At 41.1% G+C, this 21,657-nt stretch overlaps 1 protein-coding gene across 2 annotated transcripts in view; it reads left to right on the top strand.

The window, feature by feature from the left end:
* The window catches only part of snap25a (synaptosome associated protein 25a), a 34,003-nt gene extending 19,391 nt beyond the window's left edge, over nucleotides 1-14,612 (top strand). The window contains exons 4-8 of one of the 2 annotated variants that reach the window (XM_076757087.1): nucleotides 1,392-1,440; nucleotides 4,835-4,952; nucleotides 9,969-10,088; nucleotides 12,039-12,183; nucleotides 13,007-14,612. In XM_076757087.1, coding sequence (XP_076613202.1) covers nucleotides 1,392-1,440; nucleotides 4,835-4,952; nucleotides 9,969-10,088; nucleotides 12,039-12,183; nucleotides 13,007-13,075 — 501 coding nt within the window. In that variant the 3' untranslated portion in view covers nucleotides 13,076-14,612. Of the gene's footprint in view, nucleotides 1-1,391; nucleotides 1,441-4,487; nucleotides 4,606-4,834; nucleotides 4,953-9,968; nucleotides 10,089-12,038; nucleotides 12,184-13,006 lie in introns of both variants that reach the window. The other variant, XM_076757088.1, reaches the window with a different exon arrangement.
* The last annotated feature ends 7,045 nt before the right edge of the window (nucleotides 14,613-21,657 follow it).

Below are 21,657 nucleotides of genomic sequence, written 5' to 3'. Positions count from 1 at the left end.
CTGATTAATACACCAGTTTCCTTATTGCTCCCCTCTCGACTCTCAGACTTCAATATGGCTTTCCTCCCAAACTGCTGAGGAGGCAGGGGGGGGTGTGTGTAATGATGTGTATGTGCATGCATTCAAGTGTGCGTGTTTGCGCGCTGAGACACCATAATCTTATTTATGCCTATCAGGTCCAACCAGGTGCCACATCTTAGTGTGGCGTCGCTGTATTTCTCAGAAGCGAAGGGGAAGAAAAGTTGCATATAAGCAAGTGTCGCTATCCTCCGCCTCCTCACGCTCTTTCTACCAGCTTCAGAAAACCTGTAGCCGACCCAGCCTATCAGTGACTAATAGCTTTACTGCTGCTCTCATGCAGCCTCAGCTGTTCTGATGCTTCACAGTCAAAGGAAGGGATTAAAATGAAAATCTGACGGCTGAAAGAAGACCAACAGACAATCTACAGTTTAAACGTGGGGGGAAAAAACAAGTCTTGCTTCCAGGTTTCAAGCAATGCTAACGCATCGTCCAAAGGTCGAACAGCTGCTGACTCAGAGTTGGTTATTAATTGTATCATTTGTACATGGAAGTCAAATGGCAGGGGTCACGTTTTAATGAGAGCTCTCTTTTGTGATCAGTGTTAGTATTGCTAATCTCCTGGGAGCTATTTCCATGTTTCCTGCTTAAAGTGTAATGGTCTAATCAATACCAGCCTGTATGCTGATGCTGGGGGAGCAAAACATTCTGATTTGTTCCTTTAGGAGAACAGGAACAGTCACCGAAATGATCCCAGGGTGTTGGGATGTTCCAGTGGTTTGGTTTTACGGACAACATGGTCGACTAACTACCAGCAGTTTATTTTTCTAAAATCTGCAGGGTTTCCATGTTAGAAATGCGTAATTGTCCAGCTCTGCTTTTGATTTTTTCACTGTGGACATTTAATGGAATAGTTCAACATTTTGGGAAGTAATGTTCTTTCTTGGAGAGAGTTAGCTGAGGAAAAAATTATACCACTTTTATGGCTGTATGCTAAATGTGAAGCTAGTTAGAGACAGTTCCCTAGTAGAGACTTCCAGTTTTTATACTAATCCAGACTAATCCAGAATCCTTGTCACAGTTGTTCATTTAAAGGCATTTGGGTAAAGCCTGGCACTAACTGTCCTTGATTGATTAGTGCAGAAGAAGAATCTTTAATCAAAGAATGCAAAATAGTGAGAAAGAGCAGTGGAAAAAACAATCACTTTCCAAAGGAAGGCAAATGTGAAGGGGAACTTGCTTATGGCGGCTCATTATTTTTCAGCAGCCACTGATTCCCTAAGCTGTTGTAACCTCATTACTGACCTCTATTTCATTTTATTTGTCCTCCCTCCCCCACCCTTCATTCCTACCTGGCCGTCTTTGGGGAATAGAGCAAAGATGCCGGCATCAGGACTTTGGTTATGCTGGACGAGCAGGGAGGTAAGCAAGCAAGAGGGGAGATGGTGAAGCATCAATGACTGAGCTACTCACATTCAACAAAGCCACTGTAATACTTCTGTATTAGTAAAAGTAAGACATTATAATTATTCACATACTAGCAGCACCACAAGGGGCATTAGTATTTGTACAAAGTGATGTTGGTGTTAAATTTATGGTATCAAAACACTTGTGAATGGATGAATTGTTTCATATGCTGTTGCTTGTTTTCATTTAAATGCATTTCCAAACTAATTCATTTTTTCCTATTTATTTATTTATTTTACAGTAATATCGTCCGATTAGGGTTTGATTTAATGCATGGTTTATTTGATTGATCGAGAGTGCCCTTAAAACTTTGGGGAAATTTTCTTTCTTTCAGCTTCCTTTATCCTTTGTTTGCTTTGACTAACATTTTTTTTTTTTCTGGTTTGCCTTTACTGCATTTGATTTGCCAGCAGCTTTTTCTTATTTTCATTAGCTAACAGATATAGCAGAAGGAAGTCTTCAAAGTTCCAAAATATTAACAGAAGAGTCTTTAATGCCAGCCACTGCAGTGCCAAACCCCTACAGCTCAACACCAAAATAAATGATTCATTGTCCAGAATCCAGTCAGGTTAACACGTTTGTCTCTGTGGCAGTCAGTGGCAGGTTGACCTCTGGGCTGTTCTTGGATCTGTTTGTGCTGTAATCTTCTCTAGAATTAATGAGGAAAACTGGATGTTCAAATGATTATAATGCAGTCATGTTGGTTTAGTAACCTTGAATTCAGAGCCAACAGATTTTACTTTTTACCACATCAGCTAATGAGCCTTAATGAAAACTAAATGGAATGCTGATTCTTGAATTATCACAATTTGGCCAACCGATCGTTAGCCTTTTACTGTAATTTCTCCTGGGAGCCTAAATGCCCAAACAGGTCTGAGATCAGATAAACTGGTCCTGCTAACAGTCCAGGAGTGTAAGAATACAAGAGGTGGATAAGAAAAAACGATCGAATTAGCTGGTAATGACAAAATATCCAGTCACCTCTCTATCAACCCACATGCTGTTTTGTACAATCCCTGGTTAGATGCAGTTAGTTATTGAGCAAGATAACAACCCACATTAAAGAACAAGCTTTCCAGTGTGCAACATCAAACTGATGATGGCGTTATGTGAAAACATGAAAGTGCACCTTGAGCTTCCCTTGGCTCTATGGAGGCCCTCAGGTCTCCCATTGGCTGGAAGGATGTAAACCAATTCATCAGTCCTGGAAGAGAGAGCCTTAATTGCACCAACACGGTCGTTCACTCATGGGGATGAAAGCTCTATCCCTCCTCTGACCATCCATTTATCCCATCATCCCTAGTGTCCACAGCACTATTCTACACCTGCAGGATCACCACTCCAAAACCAATTGCAACGGCAGACTGGACACAGAGGCGGCTATAAGCCTGGCTGACCTCTGACCCTGTGTTATTGACTTTGTGCAGGCAGCAGAGCCTGTAGGTCTATGGTAACTGATACTGGAGACCGTTATTAAAGGATATAAGGTTTGCTTTTGGTGAAACAGAAATCTTTTAGCCACTGATCATTTTTTCTTAACAGTCACTCTTTATTGAGGGCAGCACGCTCACTGCCATTACCCCACTTCATTCCAATAACACTTACTCAACATGGATCCGTTCTTGGTTGAATATATTTACATAAATGCATGCCAACCAGGGATTTTACAAATCTGAAAAAGTCAATGAACTGATTTTTGAATCCCCTCCATATTTAACTGTGCCTCACTCTTCACACTCTGCCCGCACTGTACTCCCCTTTAATCACAATCAGGATGGAAAATTCTTTGTGCTGTGGAACCGTCACCAACCCACCATCCACCACATCAGCATGACAAAGGCCCTGACGCTCATAAACCAGAATCCAATCATACTAGAAATCCTTTCTGTTACCTTGAACGTTGCGAGGACAGACAAAGCAACACAGGCAGTTTTCAGTTAACTATGCCAGTTTTATTCAGTCCATTGTGGCAGTAAGTAGCAAGTAGTTTAGCAAGTTTAAGCAGTCTCTGAAAGGCTCTCTGAACTGAAAAAGGTATGTTCACCGTGCTTATGCCTTGATACACAATCCATACGGGCCATATAGCCACTCATATTTATGCTTCAGTGCTATTTGAATCCAGTACCTGGTTCGTATAGTGGCTCATCAGACCAAAGAATGTGTAATATTACACAGTGATGCAAAGCTGCTCATTTATATCATTTCAATATTAGTCAACAGGGACACATTATGTTGTCCGTCTGAGCAGCACAAAGGAGCAACTTTAGCTCACTGTCCCAGCAGAAAACTTCTTCTCGAGAGGGAAAAAACAGTCCATGTGGCATGATGCTGGCACCACATTAAACAGCTCTCAAGTGAGATTTCTTTGCTTTGGTCTGGTGAAATCATTAAACATTTGCTCTGAGCACAGTTGCAAGGATTTCAACTGCAAGGTAGTAAGCACTTATTCGATACGTTGACACTTAACATGTGTTATTGGAAATAGTTTGACATTTTAGGAAATATATTTGCTCTCTAGCATAAAATTAGATGAGAAGATCAATACCACTAGCTAACTATGAAGCTATTAGCTTCATTAGTGGTTAGCTTAGCTTTGCATAAAGTGCAGTGAATCTTCTGATATAACTCTCGGCTGGAGAGCAAAGCATATGTCCCAAAATGTTGGACTATTCCTTTAACATCAGTGTTGAAAGATTTTAACTTTAGAACAGAATTCACCAAGAACGTCTAGAAATAGTATTCACTGTCGTTATTTGATTTTTTTTTTGTGCTTTTTATACCATTCTGTGGCCCAAAAACTCCATAAGTGCACATAATTGTCTTTTATCTCACCAAATTGATGCACTCAGTAGAGTTCAGTCTTGATCTGTCACCCTGACACAAGATGCACATACACACCAGAGCACACACACATGACCCACTGACTGCTCATCATAACTCATATTTCTGTCAATCAGTCAATGAAATTCATTCCACTACTGTCATCCCTTTGTCCTGACCAGAGCAACTCGATCGTGTTGAAGATGGCATGAACCATATCAACCAAGACATGAAGGAAGCCGAGAAAAATTTAAAAGATTTAGGGAAATGCTGTGGGCTTTTCATATGTCCATGTAACAAGTAGGTACTGACAACGTGCCCCAAAGGCCCTTTACATATGTGGTGGCGTCCAGTTTTTTCCTCTTTTTTTTTTTCTTTTTTGTTTTACTTTCTTTCGTCACAGTGAGTGTCTGAAGTTGTTGTCTTCTCTCCTTTGTCCTCTCTTTATCTCTCTCTTCCTCTCCTCTCCCTTCCTCTTTCTCTTCTCGTGCTTCATTCTGTGGGGGATAAATGACTTGTGTTTAATCAGAGCAACTGGAGCGCATCGAGGAGGGAATGGACCAAATCAATAAGGACATGAAGGATGCAGAAAAGAATTTGAACGATCTAGGGAAATTCTGTGGTCTTTGCTCCTGTCCATGTAACAAGTAGGTGTTGCTTGCCTGCCTGCCTGCCTGCCATTCGAAAATAAGAATAAATATCTAAGAAGTCAGAATACAATCGAGGTAGAAGTGACATCACAATGGCCATCAGCCAAAAGTCCGCTCTGCTCCAACTCCAAATAACCTCTGACTATACGCCCCTTTCACATCCATATGAGGTGGGCACAGGAGGCCATGATGTGCCTTCAACTACTTCCTCTCTCACACACATAAACATACACAGTGCACTTAAAGTCGAACTGAAATTGGAATTCTCCTCACTTTTTGTGAAGGGAAAAACTGCTAAACTGAAACTATTGTGGATGATTAGACTGTTTCCATCTTCAGTCTGACATTGCTTCTACTCTAACCAACTACCATACGGTAGGATTCAATTTTCCCTAAGCAATTACTAGAATCTAACGCCATTTTACATCGACACTAATGCCAGCATGCTGGTTTTTCTGGCTTTGAGAGTGCGGTGCAGCAAAGTAAAAACAAACTACGATGCTGGGCGAAGAATGGCCTCCATAACAGCATCTATCTTGTCTATAGCAGTCGCCACTGTTATTGTTATTCCTGCTCTGTTCCAGCACACAGCTTGACAACACCATTAGTCCCACCTGTGCCTCTGATTGGCTAATTGTGTCCACTTGCAGCGCACATTGGTTTGCTTTTTCTGCCAAAAAAAAAATAAAAATACAGTTTCAACAAGCCCAAAAAGTGGAGGCTGGTTAGCCTAGCTTGCTAATGTTAGGCCTGATTCCAACAGACATTAGTTTTTTCTCCCACACACTCTGTGATGTGTTTAGCTCATTAGCTGGCTCTCTTTTATGAGTCCAAATCTAAGGTGTGCTATTCTTTGTGGTAGTTATAATTTTTACAACACAACAACAAGAAGTGCCAAGGATATAGGATTTCTGAGCAAGACTGAATTTTAATTTCAGTTCGACTTTGATGGCAATTTGGACAATGTGCAGAAATATACTGTCAGTAATTGCGGGCACATGCAGCAGCCTTGGCTTCTTATTGCACCATTTCTCCTAGATTGGTCTGCAGACAAACAATGTCCCTGAATTCATACCTCTATGACTGGCAAGCATCCCATAGTCCTACAGTCTGAGCCATCACTACATGATTGGCCTCAGAGAAGTAGCACCAATACAGTACTTCCAATTCACAACCAGCATGCACCATGTAATCATGTAAACACTCCACCCAAGCATACTTACCACTTCGCTGCTGCTGCTGCTGCACAGTTGTGTCAGACACGCAAATAGACTTGCGAGACCCAATTCCTATAAAGCCAATCTCAAAAAGTCCTCCACATAAGTTCTTCTCCACTCAGCCAAGGCCATGGTTCATCAATAAGTGCCTCTCTTAACGCCCTTCTATCAAGTGCCCTTCTCCAGGTGCCCTATTCTCGAAGCTCCCTCTTCTCCAAACACCTTTATAATGGGAGTCATCGACATGCAGGTGTAGTCATTGTAGACATCCAACTTTTAACATTTGTACTAATTCCATCAAAAGAGTTTGTTTTAATTCAAAGAGATGGCAAGAGGGGACTTCTACAATGATATACCTGTAGATGTTGGCCCTCCCAACTGTAAAATCACTAAGATTTAACCAAAAGAGCAGGGCTGGGGCTCCCAAAGCATCTTGGCACTCAGATCATTTTATGTGTTGACTCCAACTGGAAATTCAGTGATCTTGGTCCCAAAATGCCTTTGGTCAGCCAGGTCCAGGACTGTTTGACACTTCTCCTCATCTGCATGATCTCTACCACCACCACCACACCGCTCTAACATCCAGTAGATCCTCACCTCTTTGCAGGCAACAAGATCTTTTTGTTTCCCCCTGAGCACCCCCCTCCCCTCTCTACCATTTTTGAACCACCAAGCGCCAATGACATGGAATGACTGGCGAGCATGACCCTTTGAATGCTCATGCATGCATGACAATGCAACTCATAACAGCAATGCTACACATGATGGTGCTGATATTAATAATGCAGGTGATGTTGATGATGTTGATGGTGATGATGAACTTTTTTTTTTTTTTAATGTTTTATTTGGTACAAGCAGTAGAAAGCCCTGGAGCTTTTTCTGGTAACCAGCAGATAGACATAAGAATTTGTCTTATTTTGAAAATGTCAAAATATCTGGGAAGAAATATTTTCTCTCTTCTCTCACTCATTCTCATTCATTCTTCTCTGAATGAGAGAAGATTTATCTTAAGAGAGATGCATTTCAAAAAGGCAAAAGTAACGCAAACCTCAGTTTTGTATTTGTACACAGCAATATTGTTATTGTGCCAAAATATTCAAGTACCACTTTAATATAGTTTGCACTTGTGAGCACCAAGAAATAGCTGTGTATGCCACTTGCAGGATGATTACAGCCATAATTATGTGATTTTGTAGCTTGGACCAAATCCAAAAGAGAGAAAAGGGACAAGAAAAAATGTCAATTGAAGTCCTTCTTGCATGAGAAAAGAAGAAACAGAAGAAAGACAAAATTGTCAAATGCCAGAAGGAAGGCAGTGAACACATCATGAGGAGATGAAAATGACAGTATGACACATTCAAAGCAAAAGAGGAAGAACAGGAGTGATCTGTGTTGTTCCTGGGAGTTGAAAACTGGGTTAAGCCACATGCGCAGTGAAATGTTTTCAGGGATGCAGTCATGCTTGTTCTGTAAAATGGGTACATCATGCCACTATGTATGTACTGCATGGTACCCTTGTCTGTACATGGCTCTGCGTGGAGAGCCAGCCCACTGCTGCCTTGTTTTCCCCCTCTGGTCCTGCTGCAGTTTCTCTGCAGTGCCACCTCTCCTGCAGAGCGCTGTGCTAAATTAGCTTTTATCTGGCACTGGCTGTTCAACATTATTATTCGCTAAGCTCCCTCTCCTGCAGGGAACTTGCTCACATGTAGGTCAGCCATATCAGATAGTGTCATGACAGCCTGCTGGGAAGCTGACTCAAAGTGAATGCACATGCAGATGGATGGCAGAAAGACAAAAGACACATATTTTTGTTGGATTTTTTTCACCGCTCAGACAGTGAGACTTAACTCCATCATACATGCTGGGATGTTTTTTTAATCCCCTCAGCATGCTGGCTGTCTGTCAGAATTACAGTAGCTGACTCCTGGTTTTTTTTTACTGGTACTTAATGCCTTTGGATTTTGGCTGCGTGCACGCCACTGTTAGTGGATTTTGATTTGCCGATAGCCCAACTTTCAGGTCACTCAGGGAATGAATTAGATAGAATGAGTTCAGTTTTGCCACGGGATCTGCAATGCTCATATGATCTAATCAGATCATCTCAATTCAACAAGCAAAGCTGATTAGAGAAGTGCATTATATCCATTCGGAGACTGCAGCAAAGCAAATCGCAAAGGAGAAGAAACTGGATATCAAATGAAAGGAATGTGATGTGAAAGGAGAGGGAACGTATGGACAATATTAGAGAACAGAAAGAGAAAAAAAGAAGAACAAAACTAGGACCAAAAGGAAAGGACTCAGACAAGGGTAGCGTGTGTGTTTACCACACTGGTGTGTGTCAGCAGGGACAGGGAGCTAAGCGAAGCCTTGCCTCAGTCCATTTCTATTAATAAAAGCAGTGTAGGAGGCTGAGCCATCACCAACTCTGATGCAGCTAGAATACATCCACACAGCACTCCAAGGTTATACAAAACTCAGCAACTGAGGCTACAATACAAGCAGAGAAACACTAGAATATTGTTGAATGGATGGAGAAAAAAATAAGAATTGGGTATGAGATGCATTTCTGGGGAATATCAAAGTTAAAGTGCTTGAGAGGTGAAAAGCATTTTTTTGTCCTGCCATCAAAAGTGCCTTAAATATACAATAACAGTAACTAATGACAACAAAGATGGACCTCTGTTACCTTCCCCTCTATCCCCAACTCCTTTGTGCCAAATCAGATGCTGAATCTGACGGTGTGAAGTCTGACAGGCAGAGTGAGGTGACATTTACAAAGCCGTGCAGCCGAGCTGTGATTGCAAATGGTGTTAGCACAGCTGTATTTGTCATCCGCTTTCTACGCTCGAGACAGAAGCAGATGGAGATGAATCCAAGGGATGTGTTAGTGTCAAAATCCTTATCATGCTCTTCTCTCCTCTGCCTCACCGCGGCCTGAACTCCCAGCTTGGCCACTCTCAACCTGAAAGAAAAGCGTTGACATTTAAAAAACACAAAGGGAGGGTGGGGGTAGAGGTGTGGGTGTCACAGTGGGTCTGGGAGTAGTTGACTATGGTGTTTTTCTCTGTTGACTCCCTCCAGTTTCTTGTTTTGTTTCCTTTTGTTGTTTGGCAGTTTGTTCTACACGTTAATTGTCGTCCCTCCTAACGATGTGACAGTCCTGTACACTCTGTGTTGTGTGTCTGGCAAAAGCTCGTCTCTTCTGTGTTCTCTGTCACACTGGGACATTTAACTGTGGGTGTTGGGTGGGGTTTTATCATTGCAGCAACACAGAAGTGTCAGGAGGATGGTTTAAAGGAAAAAAAGGGGAATGGGAAGGGATATTGTCACAAACCGAGTCGTCTCACATGTTGAAGCTGTTAAAATGCATGCCTAGGTTATACAAAACAGATAGATGTGACTTGTCCCTGGTTCTGAACAGTATGTTATATACCTACAAGATATAACATCACACACATTACTATTGTCTAACAACAGAATGAGCCTGTACCTACAAAACCCAACAGTCCATGCCTGCTATGCTTTGCTTGACTTAGTGTAGTCCCCACCATATATTTATGTGCTGGATGCATGAAACCAAATAACACCTTTGTGTCAGCTGATCACACTACCTACTGATACGTTACATATATATACATATACATATATGTATATATATGCTGCAGTGCCTCAAATCAAAGGCTGTCTTTTGTAGATTTGATTAGTGGGGAGCCAGCCTGGTTGAGGTAAATGGTGTATCGGTCAAACTGTTGAGTAACTGTCCCTCCTCGTCCTCCCCTTCGCTGTCGGCGGCCAGGATGAAGAGCGGAGCCAGCAAGGCCTGGGGGAACAACCAGGATGGGGTGGTGGCTAGCCAGCCCGCCCGCGTGGTGGACGAGCGTGAACAGATGGCCATCAGTGGAGGCTTCATCCGCAGGTAAGAGAGGAGCTTGAGGTTCTAAGGTTGAGGATAAGAATGGATGGATAAGAGAGAACCATGAAAGGGTCCACACTAAGGAAAAAGACAGAGGCAGCGAAGTACAGAGAAGTTACAGTTAAGACATTCTGAAAAATGTACTTTTGCTTTCTTGCTGAGAGTTATAGAAGATTCCACTCTCACATCTGTATGTTGAACATGACACCACAGCCAGGAGAAGGTTAGCTTTGCTTAGCATAAACACTGGAAACAAGTAAACAATCCACTGATTCGGTCCTAACACTGTCAGACTAGTGAATGCTTGATGGACATTTCCGACAGGCTACCATACAAAATTAGTTGCTGGCAAGTTAGAAAACCAGTTTGATGGTGATGTTAAGAATCGTGACACTGGTATTCGTTGTTGTTGTTGTGGAGAGTAAACATTCAGTTCAGCTAACCATCATTTGACTTGTGTAGAGATAAGTATAAGCTGCTGTCCTCAGAGCAACAAATATATTTCCTTGAGCCTGGGGGAAAATAAAATGCACGATGGCCCCTCCACCATAAATATTTTTTTATATTTGCACCGGATGTAGGTAGTGTTAGAGCCAAAGAAACGAGCAAACAGCACGGACGGGTTGAGACTTATCATCAAAACAGACAGCCAATTTTTTATTAAATGCAAATCCTCCTTACAAATCTCATCATCACACAAGCTGTGTGTGCAGCTAAGCAGAATGTGGATGCCTGACAGCCACTCCTCTTACCACTCAAAACCAATAAAATGTAATAAGGCTGCACATCACACACACAGCATGCAGACAGCCAGCATTAGCAACATGAGCATATTAATGACTGTACTCCCAAATAAAGCATAACATGCACCACGGTGGCACCAGTGGCCAGAGTAATATCAGTAACTTGGCACAGTTGCCATTATTAGATTTTTTAAAAATGTGTCAGAGTTCATTGACCATGGTTGTTATTTAGTTTGCCACTTCAAACCACCATCAAATCAAAAGTAAAGCCATGATCTGTGTTAAATCTGTGTGTGGAAATAAGCTATATTCAAACTTTGTGTTATCCTTGACATTTTTAACAAATATATATTTGATGCAACTGTTAAATGATTAAGTGAGTACATTTATATCTCGACACACCATTTTAAAATCTTATCAATCCAGTTGTAGACGAGGTAATGACATTGCTAATGCATTAGATAACAGTCAGGATTGTGTCGCCCTTTTTTTTTTTTTATTTACCTAAGGCTTTCAGTACAGTTGATCAGATTCTTTTGAAATGCCTGGATTCTGTTGGATTTGATGAAAAGTGGTGTTATTGGTTTAGAAATGATGTCAGTGGTATTGTGACTGAAGGCTGTCAGTTCAGCTTTATGAGCGTTAACAAAGGTGTGCCACAGGGTTCTACTCTAGGACCACTTTTATACAATTTCTATAAATGACCTAGGTGAGTAGGTTAGAAACAGCACATCGGTGCGTGGACAGCTGATTTTAGAACAAATTGATGTTTGCTGTATGAGAAAGCTGAATGGCAGTCTTTAGCAGTCAGAGGCACTGCATTCTGTTTGTCTATAAAGAACTTCTTGGCACACTTCCTGAGTCCCAAGATTATTTGGTCCTTGAAAATTAACATATTAATACAGAGACTGAGACACAAAAATGGAACAATTTGTCAAAACTTGCAAAATGAAATGGGCTGGTCCCTTTGTGCAATTTAGGACTCTTTTGACCAACTTGGATAAGCTGTGTGGTTTGTTTGTATTGGATATGTAGAGCAAGCTCTCAATGGTCCTTCACTGTTTTAAATGCAAATTAAGGATACGGAGGTGAAATATGGACAAGAGAGTCTTCAGGGCCTTCCTGAACCTGGTCAACGTGGCAATATGTGTTGTGTGTGTCCTGACGTCACAGTATCAAAATCTTCCATTGTATGTGTGTGTGTGTTTAGGGTAACAGACGATGCCAGGGAAAATGAGATGGACGAGAACCTGGAGCAGGTGGGTGGCATCATCGGTAACCTGCGCCACATGGCCCTGGACATGGGCAACGAGATCGACACCCAGAACCGCCAGATCGACAGGATTATGGAGAAGGTACGAGTCACGCCAAGATCTAGATTTCATAGCATTTTATCCTTTTTAATATTTATTTATTGTACATTATACAATGTACAATATATTATACATTATATTTCTGTAAACCAACCTTGGCTTTGTATGGGATTTTAAATATTTTACCTGTAAAAATCAAGTCAAGGACCTCGATATTTCCCTGGAAACTTACTTACTTGTGATGATCCAGTTAATTTCAAAACACAAAAGGTGTTTTGCTAGTCATAAGTAGTAGAGATCTTCAGAGGTGGTCCTAGAATTGCAGGATTTTTAGTTCATCATTTCAACAATAATCCCTGGTAGGAGTCAGAGTGCACCCTTGAGCACTGAGACCTCTGTCCTGAGGGGCCATTCGTTCTTTCACCATTCTTTTCTGTGACCGTGCGTTTTGACTTTTTATTCTTTCATCTACAGTAATTGTGTATATTTGACTTTGTGGTGGGTCTCCCCCCTAGACAGTTTGACCAGTCACCAAAAATCAAAGACTCAAATCAAATTTTTTGAACTTGTTATTTATTCAGTTCTATCATCTGTAAAATGTATTTCCCAACATGAAGGTCTAAAGGCTGTAGTATGCATATTGCATACTTCTGTAGAGAAATAATGAATAGATGAATCCTTTATTTACTTAGTGGCCTTGAAGTTGAATTATATATATTGTATATCATGTTCTGTACGGTGAGTCAGCGTCCTCAATGGTAGCTACAGCCCTGTACAATCTTACAAGGGCTACATGGTACATCACAAGAACAATACAAGCAAAGTGATTTCCCTTTTCTTCTTCCTCCCCTTTTCCTCCACCAAGGCTGATTCTAACAAGACCAGGATTGACGAGGCCAACCAGCGCGCCACAAAGATGCTGGGCAGTGGCTAAACGCCCTGAACCCAGAGCGTGGGCGCTCCGCCCCACACGTCGACAGGCGCTGACATGCTTTCATCATGGTATTGACCTTCTAGGTTTGCACACATGCACATATCACCTCCCCTCCCCATTGTAAATGTTGTTCTGTGTGTCGTCTGTCGAGCTTTTTCAAGATGATTGTCCTCGTAAAAAGATGATTTCTTATACTCCGTATATCATTCTTTCCAAAGGTTGTATATAGTGCTGAATGGATGGCTCTCTAGCTCACCTGTGAAGTTTTTATTCTCTTTATCAAACAAAAAATATATATCATATATTATTATATATCATAATATATATGTGTGTGTGTATATATGTGTGTATATATACATATATATATACATATATACATATATAAAGTACACTGCTCTGGATGACAAGTATATAATAGGAATGCTCTACAAGCTGTTTGTTTTTATTCTTTTTTTCCTTTTCAGTATCTCAGTATCGTCTTAGTAAAACTGTGTCATTCCATTTAAGCTACTGTCATGCTCCTTATTTTGGTGTTGTCTCGACAAAAGGGAGTAAAGATTTACTGAGCGACGGTACAGATGAATGGGATAGCAAAGAGCACTTACAATCAAAAGGCAGTTGTTGGTACATTTTCCTTCATCGCAATCATACTGAGTTACTGTTTAGACAATGTGCAACTAGACTCTCTGTAGCTGTATTAGACATTGCATTCCAAGTGATGTGAATTGTGCGTTCTCTGCATGACAAATGGTAGATTTTAGTCTTATAAATAAAACCTGTCTGAAAAATATATATAAAAAATGATAACATGGCAGTAGCAAATTGACAAAACGCATGCTCAGTATTAGGACACAGTTGATCGTTCCATACTCCTGCAAGTTTGCAATAGTGCCACTCTTTTTGTCTCGATATATTTACCAACGGTGACCATCTCGTTGTAAAATAATGCAAAAGGGATCAAAAAAGTGAGATAAAGATGAAAAAAATATGAGGACTTGGGGTTGTATTGCAAAAAATGACCTGTTTTCTAAATGATTATGCAGTTCAATGATGAAGATGTTGATTATGTGCTGAAAGATGAGGACTGGTTGTGTACTGTAACATAGGTTTTGGATGCTCTGAAAAAAAAAAATAAATGTTTGCAATGTAAAGCAAAGACGCATATTTCTGAGAGACCTTACTTTTATAAGAAGACTGTATCTGTAAGTTTATTCTCCCCGTGTGGTTTGTTATTGGTAAAAATAATGATAATATTGAATAACAATAACTATACTCTGAAACAAACAAAAAAAAAATACATACAAAAGGGTTTTTTGTTGCTTCTGTACTTTAGAGCTATGCACACCAAATCGCCAAAATGTCGAGTAGTTAGAGTACGGTGATTAAATACCTAAACCTGAATGACACAATAGGTTAAACCGTGAGATTGATGTCCTCAACGCATGTAATATTAAAGACTCCCTCTCTGTATCCTGTCAGTGTGTGAAGTGGTGGACATTTTGTAGCTAGCTGAATTGATTAAAAGTAATAAACCCTATTCGCACCGTGTCTGTCTTTATTACTCCTGTGAGTTGAGAGGTTTTTGTCTCTCTAAGGTCCAGGGTGATATTTACAGAGAAACACCGCTCAGATTTGTGCATTTGTACGCAACAATTGCCGCTGATGAGGCAGGCAGTCCACCCGCTGTCCTTTTTTCTGAACTGCTCTGAATAAGCATCTTAAGGTGTAGAGCAGTTCAGCCATGTCACTTAAAATCATGATAAGTACACTGACAGTCAGGGCGATGCAAGAGTTTGAGATTTATATAAGCTGTGTGCAGCTAGAGTGTAGAGGGTCGAGGGTAGAGGATGGAAACGTGAGGATACATGATTCTGAAAGTGCCTTAAAGTTTGGTTTCAAATCTATTTCTTTAGAACATTAAATATTCATGACTCAATTAGTAACAACCTGTGAGGAAAATAACAGCCATAAGTAAGTCAGCCTGTGTGGGTGTGGTTTGACCACAGAAGCGCCATGTCTAAAGCTCAAAAAAAAAAAAAAAAAAAAAAAAAAAACAGCAAACAAGCCAACGGAAATTACAGAAATATTTCATGTGAAATAAGAAAGTAAGAAACTGGTTGAGAAAATAGGTTTTCAAGGCCTTTAAGAAATAACACATTGTGTTTTATTCTCACGCAATCTGTGAACTTAATCAGAGTTTTTCCTGCTGAGTCCCTCCTGCTATTGTGCGTGCACATTCCTTTTCACAAGACTGACTCGCAAGAATTTATCCAATATAAAGATTTTCACATCAGCGTATTTAACTGTCAAACAAAAGGGAAAGTTTTCAGTCCTTGAATATTGTGCTCTGACGACTTCTGTGTCAGCAGACACGCAAAGTTAAGTGCTAATGTGAAGTCACTGAGTTCTTTCTCCTGGGAGCATAAATGTGTGCATTGAACTTCATGTCGGTCCAGTTGGTATATTTTGAGATATGTTGGCCACAGACACACAAACACTGCAAAACACAGACAGACATGGACGGATGGACAGAGGGACTGAAGAACAGAGGGATGGACGGAGGTGAGCACATCACCTCTGCTCACTGCTGAAGGTAAAAATAGTTTCTTTCAATAAAAATGAAATGAACCTTCTTCTGTTCCTTGGCGTCTGTAAAAACAGTCTTTGATTGCTGAGCTGCGGAGAGCACAGAGTGGAGTGAAATCATTACAGTGGAGACACATCTTACCCACAGAAATCCTACATTACACTGTAGAACATGTCCACATGTAAAGCTCTGCTATGACCGTGTGTGCGCACAAGATAGTTCTTCATGCGCATTATGTTATTCATTCATTAGCTTGTATTTAAATGCAGGCAAACAAATTAGCATTAACATGTAATTGCATTTTGAGAAAACGAAACATTTTGAGATTGCTGGTTCAGTGAGGAAGTTACAGAGCGATTATCACCCACTTGATTTAATTAGTTGAATTTAGGTGCGTCATTAGGATTAATGAGGCTGTTTGGTTCAAGGCTGGTTGAATGACTCTTTGATTGGGTGTTATGGACTTTTCATTAATCAGGTTCAGGATGAAAGTGACAGTGTGTCTGATGGCACTGAGTGAAAGTGCTTTGAAAAGAGATCAAGAGAACTGCTTTACCTTCCTATCTATGCAGGCGTGAGATGTTCTAAAAGATGAGGAAGGATGTCCAAAAGCACGTCTCATGAAGAACAGTTAGAGTGCAGCAGAAGATATAAATGTGTGTCCCCAAATTCAGTTTAATGAAAGGCAGTGGTGATCTGACCTAACATTTTCTGGGAGTTTGTTCCAGATATGTGGTGCATAGAAGCTAAATGCTGCTTCTTCATCTTTTGTTTGGAGTCTGGGGACAATGAGCAGTCCCTGTCCCAGACCGTCTTAGAGGTCTGGATGGTTCATAACGGAGCAGCAGATAAGAAAGGGATTTTATCTCTAAACCACTCAGACAGCAGGATTTTAAAACCACAGTGTAAAGACGTGAGAAGTGGACTGATGTGATCCACTCTCCTGGTCTTAGTGAGGACTCCAGCAGCAGCTCTTAATCAGCTGCAGCTGTCTGATTGACTTTTTAAAGAGAGCTGTAAAGACAGCATTAGTCAGGCCCACTGAGGATAAACACATGAGCAAGTTTCTCTCAATCCTGCTGAGAAATCCTGCTGAGTCCTTTAATTCTCAGCATATTCCCAAGGTGATAATAGGCTGATGTTTAAAGACCCAGTCCATGACTACACCAAGATTTCTGGCCTGGTTTGTGGTCCTTAACATGAGGGACTAAAGGTGAGTGCTGGCTCAGTTTGCAAAAAAATTATGTGTTTTTTTTGGTTTTTGTTTTTTTTTTCCAGAAACTGAACTGAAACTGAAATTTCCTGCAGGCTCACTGAAAGCTGCCAGAGGGAAGGTATGGGAGAGAGGAGTTTCAGTGATGTTGAGTTTATCCTTTTACGATAGTTTTGTGTTAATCATATTGTGACGACGTGTCTGAACAGTTGCATGCACAGAGATTGCCATCTTGAGTAAAATACAGGAATGATAAGAAAGAGCAACATCAGTCACCACGAGCTTCGAAATGTTAAGACTTTTCCTCCCATCATGGAGTCTGATACCTTTGCCAATACAGAGTGCTGATCTGAGATCTGAGGGGGAGAATTTAATGCCAGCTTTAAACGGCTCTTCCATCTTATCAGTGAATCCCAATAGAAGTGAGGGAGGGGAGAGGAGGAGGAGGAGGAGGAGGAGGAGGAGGAGGAAGGTGACAGATCCATGAGCTGGTTGTTGCCATGCTGTGGTGGTGCAGTCTTCTTGGCACCAAGGCTGGTGGTGCAGTGTGTCAGGGTGAATCATGGTAGGCCTGACCGATGGGTGCTGCAGGCTGGACAAAAATACTCCCTGTCAGTACATTAACTCCATATTTGATTGGGTGGCGACCATTTGTATGGTGGCCCTGAGAGCTCAGTGCACTGCAGCTTAAGAAAACACTGGCAAATTAAGAAAACATCTTCATCATCTTGAAGACTCTGTACATTTTCTTACTGAATTGTCTCAATTTTATTCATCCATCACATGATTAGACACTCTTTCAAGAAGACAGATGGTATGTGTCCAACATTGGATCTGCATGCTCTGAACCGTCGCACTGTGCAGTGCAGAGTTCTGCTTTGGTCCAGCTTTAAAAACCTGCACCTGTAGAGCTCAGTACCAGCGCTGACCCTTTGCTCGCAATTATCTGAGTCAAATCTGGACCCACTCCGCTCTGCCACAATCCAACCCAACACCCAAACGCACAGGCGATACACTCACTCATATTAAAGTGCTTTATTTTCACAAATCCATCCAAGGAAAAGTCTTTTTCACTGGCTGCGCTCGGTGCCAGGATGGCGAGCACATTCCACACAGTCATTGCCAGGTTGGGAAACATTTTAGCGTCCTTCTTCCACCAACGCAACACTCCCAAAGGATCCTCCTTGAGTGTCTTGAATTCAATGTAGGTTGCCACTTTTTTTTTTCTTAAATAGTAAAATGAAATGTAAGATTAAAGCTATTTTAAGAGGAAAGGCAAACAAAAAAGTAGAAATACAAAATGTGACTCAGAGTCTCTTCTTCTAAGAGAGCGTGGATGCACTCGCACTGGCTGCTGATAGAGTCCAGCATTGTGTGTCGTGAGTTCGATCCACGGATGCTTTCAGCATTTTTTTCTGACAATCTGCAGGTCTGTCTGCTTAAAGTAAGTCAGAAGCAACTTATAAGAGCAGATATTTCCTCACCAAAGACATCATCTAAAGTAAGATTTCCAAGCATGACATGCAGCAATCTGTTCAGAAGCTAAGCTGAAGGTCTGCACGTCTGTGGTCACGCACACCAGTTTGGAGAAGAACGCATCAGGATTGCATTCATGTAGTGATTCCACGATGGCTGATCTGAAGTTATCTGCTGTTTTGCATAATGCACTGTCCCATTCAGATGCTCAGTCCGCTCCCACTTGTCCATGTAATGCAAAATGACACAAAGATAATCGATTTTGTGGCAATCATCTGCCCACATATCCAAAGTAACCGCCTCGTTGCTATCAGTCAGCTGCATTCGCAGCTCTGGAATGATGTTTTTGTCGAACGTCCTCTGCATATTTTGTCGGTCTGTGCTTGTGGGTCTACACTTGTGGAATCAGGCAGAAGCTGGTGAGCGTCCACATGGCCAGCTCGGGCACAGATGTCAATCAAGATCTGTGCCAGTTCACTGAATCCATCAACATGCACTTTCAAATGATCTGATGTCCTGGCACACAGATTTTACTGCTGAGTGGGCTCTGACCTCTTTGTCCTCATGTTTTAGAGTCGTGTGTTTGGAAAAGTATCAGTCACTTGGAACAGCACCGGTACTCCTGCAGGTTTTGAGGTGTTTCCTCAGGGACAGTGTCTTGCTTGCAGCTATCAAAAGCTAATACTTTCTGACAACTTACACAAGCAGCAAAGCCACTCACAACGTATTCTCACAGTCTCTGATCACACCACATTTCTCCCTAACATACGAACTGGCCATTGACGATGCATTGTCCACAATTTGGTATTCACCATTGGCCGTTTTTGCCAGCAAGTCGTCCATTTCGATCTACGAGCTAGCAGCTAGTCAATATCGCTGTCGGATCAGTGATGTCCCATTATTTTGCAGGATATGAATTTAGGGGTCAAAAGCTGTGTTGTAGGCTTTCAGCAGTTAAAAAGATTGTAGGTGAGTGGTTGAATGTGACTCAGCCAGGCTTCAAGTTACATGACCTGGTTGTTGGACTGATCAATGCAGGAAACAGAAAGATCTGTAAAGATCTCTGTGCTTGAGCAAAGGGTGATTACATCTACCTTTGGTACTTCAGAGGGTGATACTCCTGTAGTGGGCATTGATGTCACTACAGATGTAGAAGGTGAAACACAGAAGTTTCAACTTGGCCTGGACTCAAACTCAGAAACTTCACTTTGAGTTTTCATCCCATCACTGTTGCTGACAAATCAGGGACCATATTTAAGTGGTATTTTGGAGAGATTTTAGTCAAAATCCTTCATTTTTATTACCTGCAAACCTAAGACGTTAGAATTTCTTATGATGTAAAGACGGTGTTTGAGAGAACTCAGGAGGTTCAGAGTAGATCCTAGCTGTTTGAGTCTATTGTTTGCATTGATTTCAACATCTGATAGGATGTTACGTCACTTTCCTTTTGGAGGGTGTTCGTCAGAGACACAAACAAGAATACAGCTGACAGTGATTGTGTTCTGACTGACATATTTTTATTTTCTGCATCTGTTGTTGTGGTACTAAATTCTCCTTATCATGTAATATCTCTGATGTAGTTTCTATTATTTCATCCCTACTATATATTGAAAAGATGTTAGATTGATGTTCATTTTCTACTGATATTATGGACTTCACACAAATAAAAACATTTGTTTGGATTAAGATCACTTGTGTTTTTGCATAATAAGAGTGAAATTTAATGTGATATTTTACATCCCTGTTTCTAAAAAAGTTGGGACGCTGTGTAAAACGTCAATAGAAACAGAATGTGATGATTTGCAAAACTCTGAAACCCCATATTTGACTGAAAATAACACAAAGGTAACATATCAAATGTTGAAAGTGTTGAAATTTCATTTATTTTTGAAAATCATGTCCTCATTTAGAATGGAAAAAGTTGGGACAGTGACAACAAAAGACTGGAAAAGCTGTGAAAAGCTAAGAGCAAACAGCTGGTGGAACAACTCACAGTTAATTAGGTGAACTGGCAGCAGGTGAGTAACATTATTGGGTATAAAAAGAGCCTCCCAGAGAGGCTGAGTCTGTCTGCAGTGAAGATGGGGAGGGGTTCAACACTCTGTGACAGACTGAGCTGACAAACAGTGCAGCAATTTAAGAATAATGTGTCTCAATGTAGAATTGCAAAGAATTTGGGGATTTCATTGTCTACAGTACATCATACTTCAGGCCCTCAGACAGCACTGCACTGAAAACAGACAGGATTCTGTGGTGGACCTTCGTCTGTGAACACAGTTCATCACTGCATCCACAAATGAAGCTGAAACTCTACCACGCAAAGAGGAAACTGCATATAAACCAGAACAGAAACGAACCCAAACTGTTGAGCAGCTGAAATCAAACATCAAGCAAGAATTTGAACTCATTCCACTGACAGCAGTCACTCTCTTCAGCTCCCAAACGCTGTTAAAAGAAGAGGTGATGAAACAAAGTCCTAAACATGAGCCTGTTCCCACCTTTTGAAATGGCTGCTGGCATCAAATTGTAAATGAGGATAGAATTTTAAAAAATAATGAAATTTTAGGTCAGTTATTGAATCACTGTGCAGATGTATCACCTCAAACTGATGCATGTATGTGTGGTGACCTTCAAGCCTATGACTCATCCCAAACCCTGATATCCCAATTTGCAGTCGATCATAATAGCCTAAAAAAGGACACCATACTTCACCCATCTGCTGTGTGTGTGTATGTGTAATGTGTGTTTTCATTTAAAGAGAATTAACAGTCTTGCCAGGAGGGTTGTAAATGCAATAACACTGTACACATTATTCAGTACAGCTATTTTAACTGCAGTACAACACAAGAGGCCATGGTATCATCACTTCAGCAGCACCCTCCCCGTGTTTAACTTCAGCTCAATATCACAGTAACTGATGCAACACCATGTCTTTTAATGTTTCCCCAGAAACCTACAGCAGACTATGGATTATGCAGCGGGTCAAAATGAAACTGAGGACAATAAAGCAGTTCCTCCAGCAGTACAAAGCATCAGTAGGTGCACTGAGATTAAAGGCAAGCTAAATCTACAGTGTAGTTATTACCCAAATCCACAGTTCAAAAAACAAACCGTGGTATCATCTGTCAGGACAGTACAAATGGAAGGCCTTCTCCAGCAGTGGGGATAGTTGAGACAGTTGTGGGGGGTGAAAAATCCTTAGTATTACAGTACTTTGAGGGAGACTAAACCTTCTTTTTCAGGCCTTTTTCTTTCAGATAAAACAGGGGAGTTTTGGTTGGGAGGAGTATTGAGAAAACTCCTGAG

Source organism: Chaetodon auriga, chromosome 18, assembly GCF_051107435.1.
Source record: "Chaetodon auriga isolate fChaAug3 chromosome 18, fChaAug3.hap1, whole genome shotgun sequence".
Classification (NCBI taxonomy): Eukaryota; Metazoa; Chordata; class Actinopteri; order Chaetodontiformes; family Chaetodontidae; genus Chaetodon; species Chaetodon auriga.
This window is presented reverse-complemented; position numbering and strand designations above follow the sequence as displayed.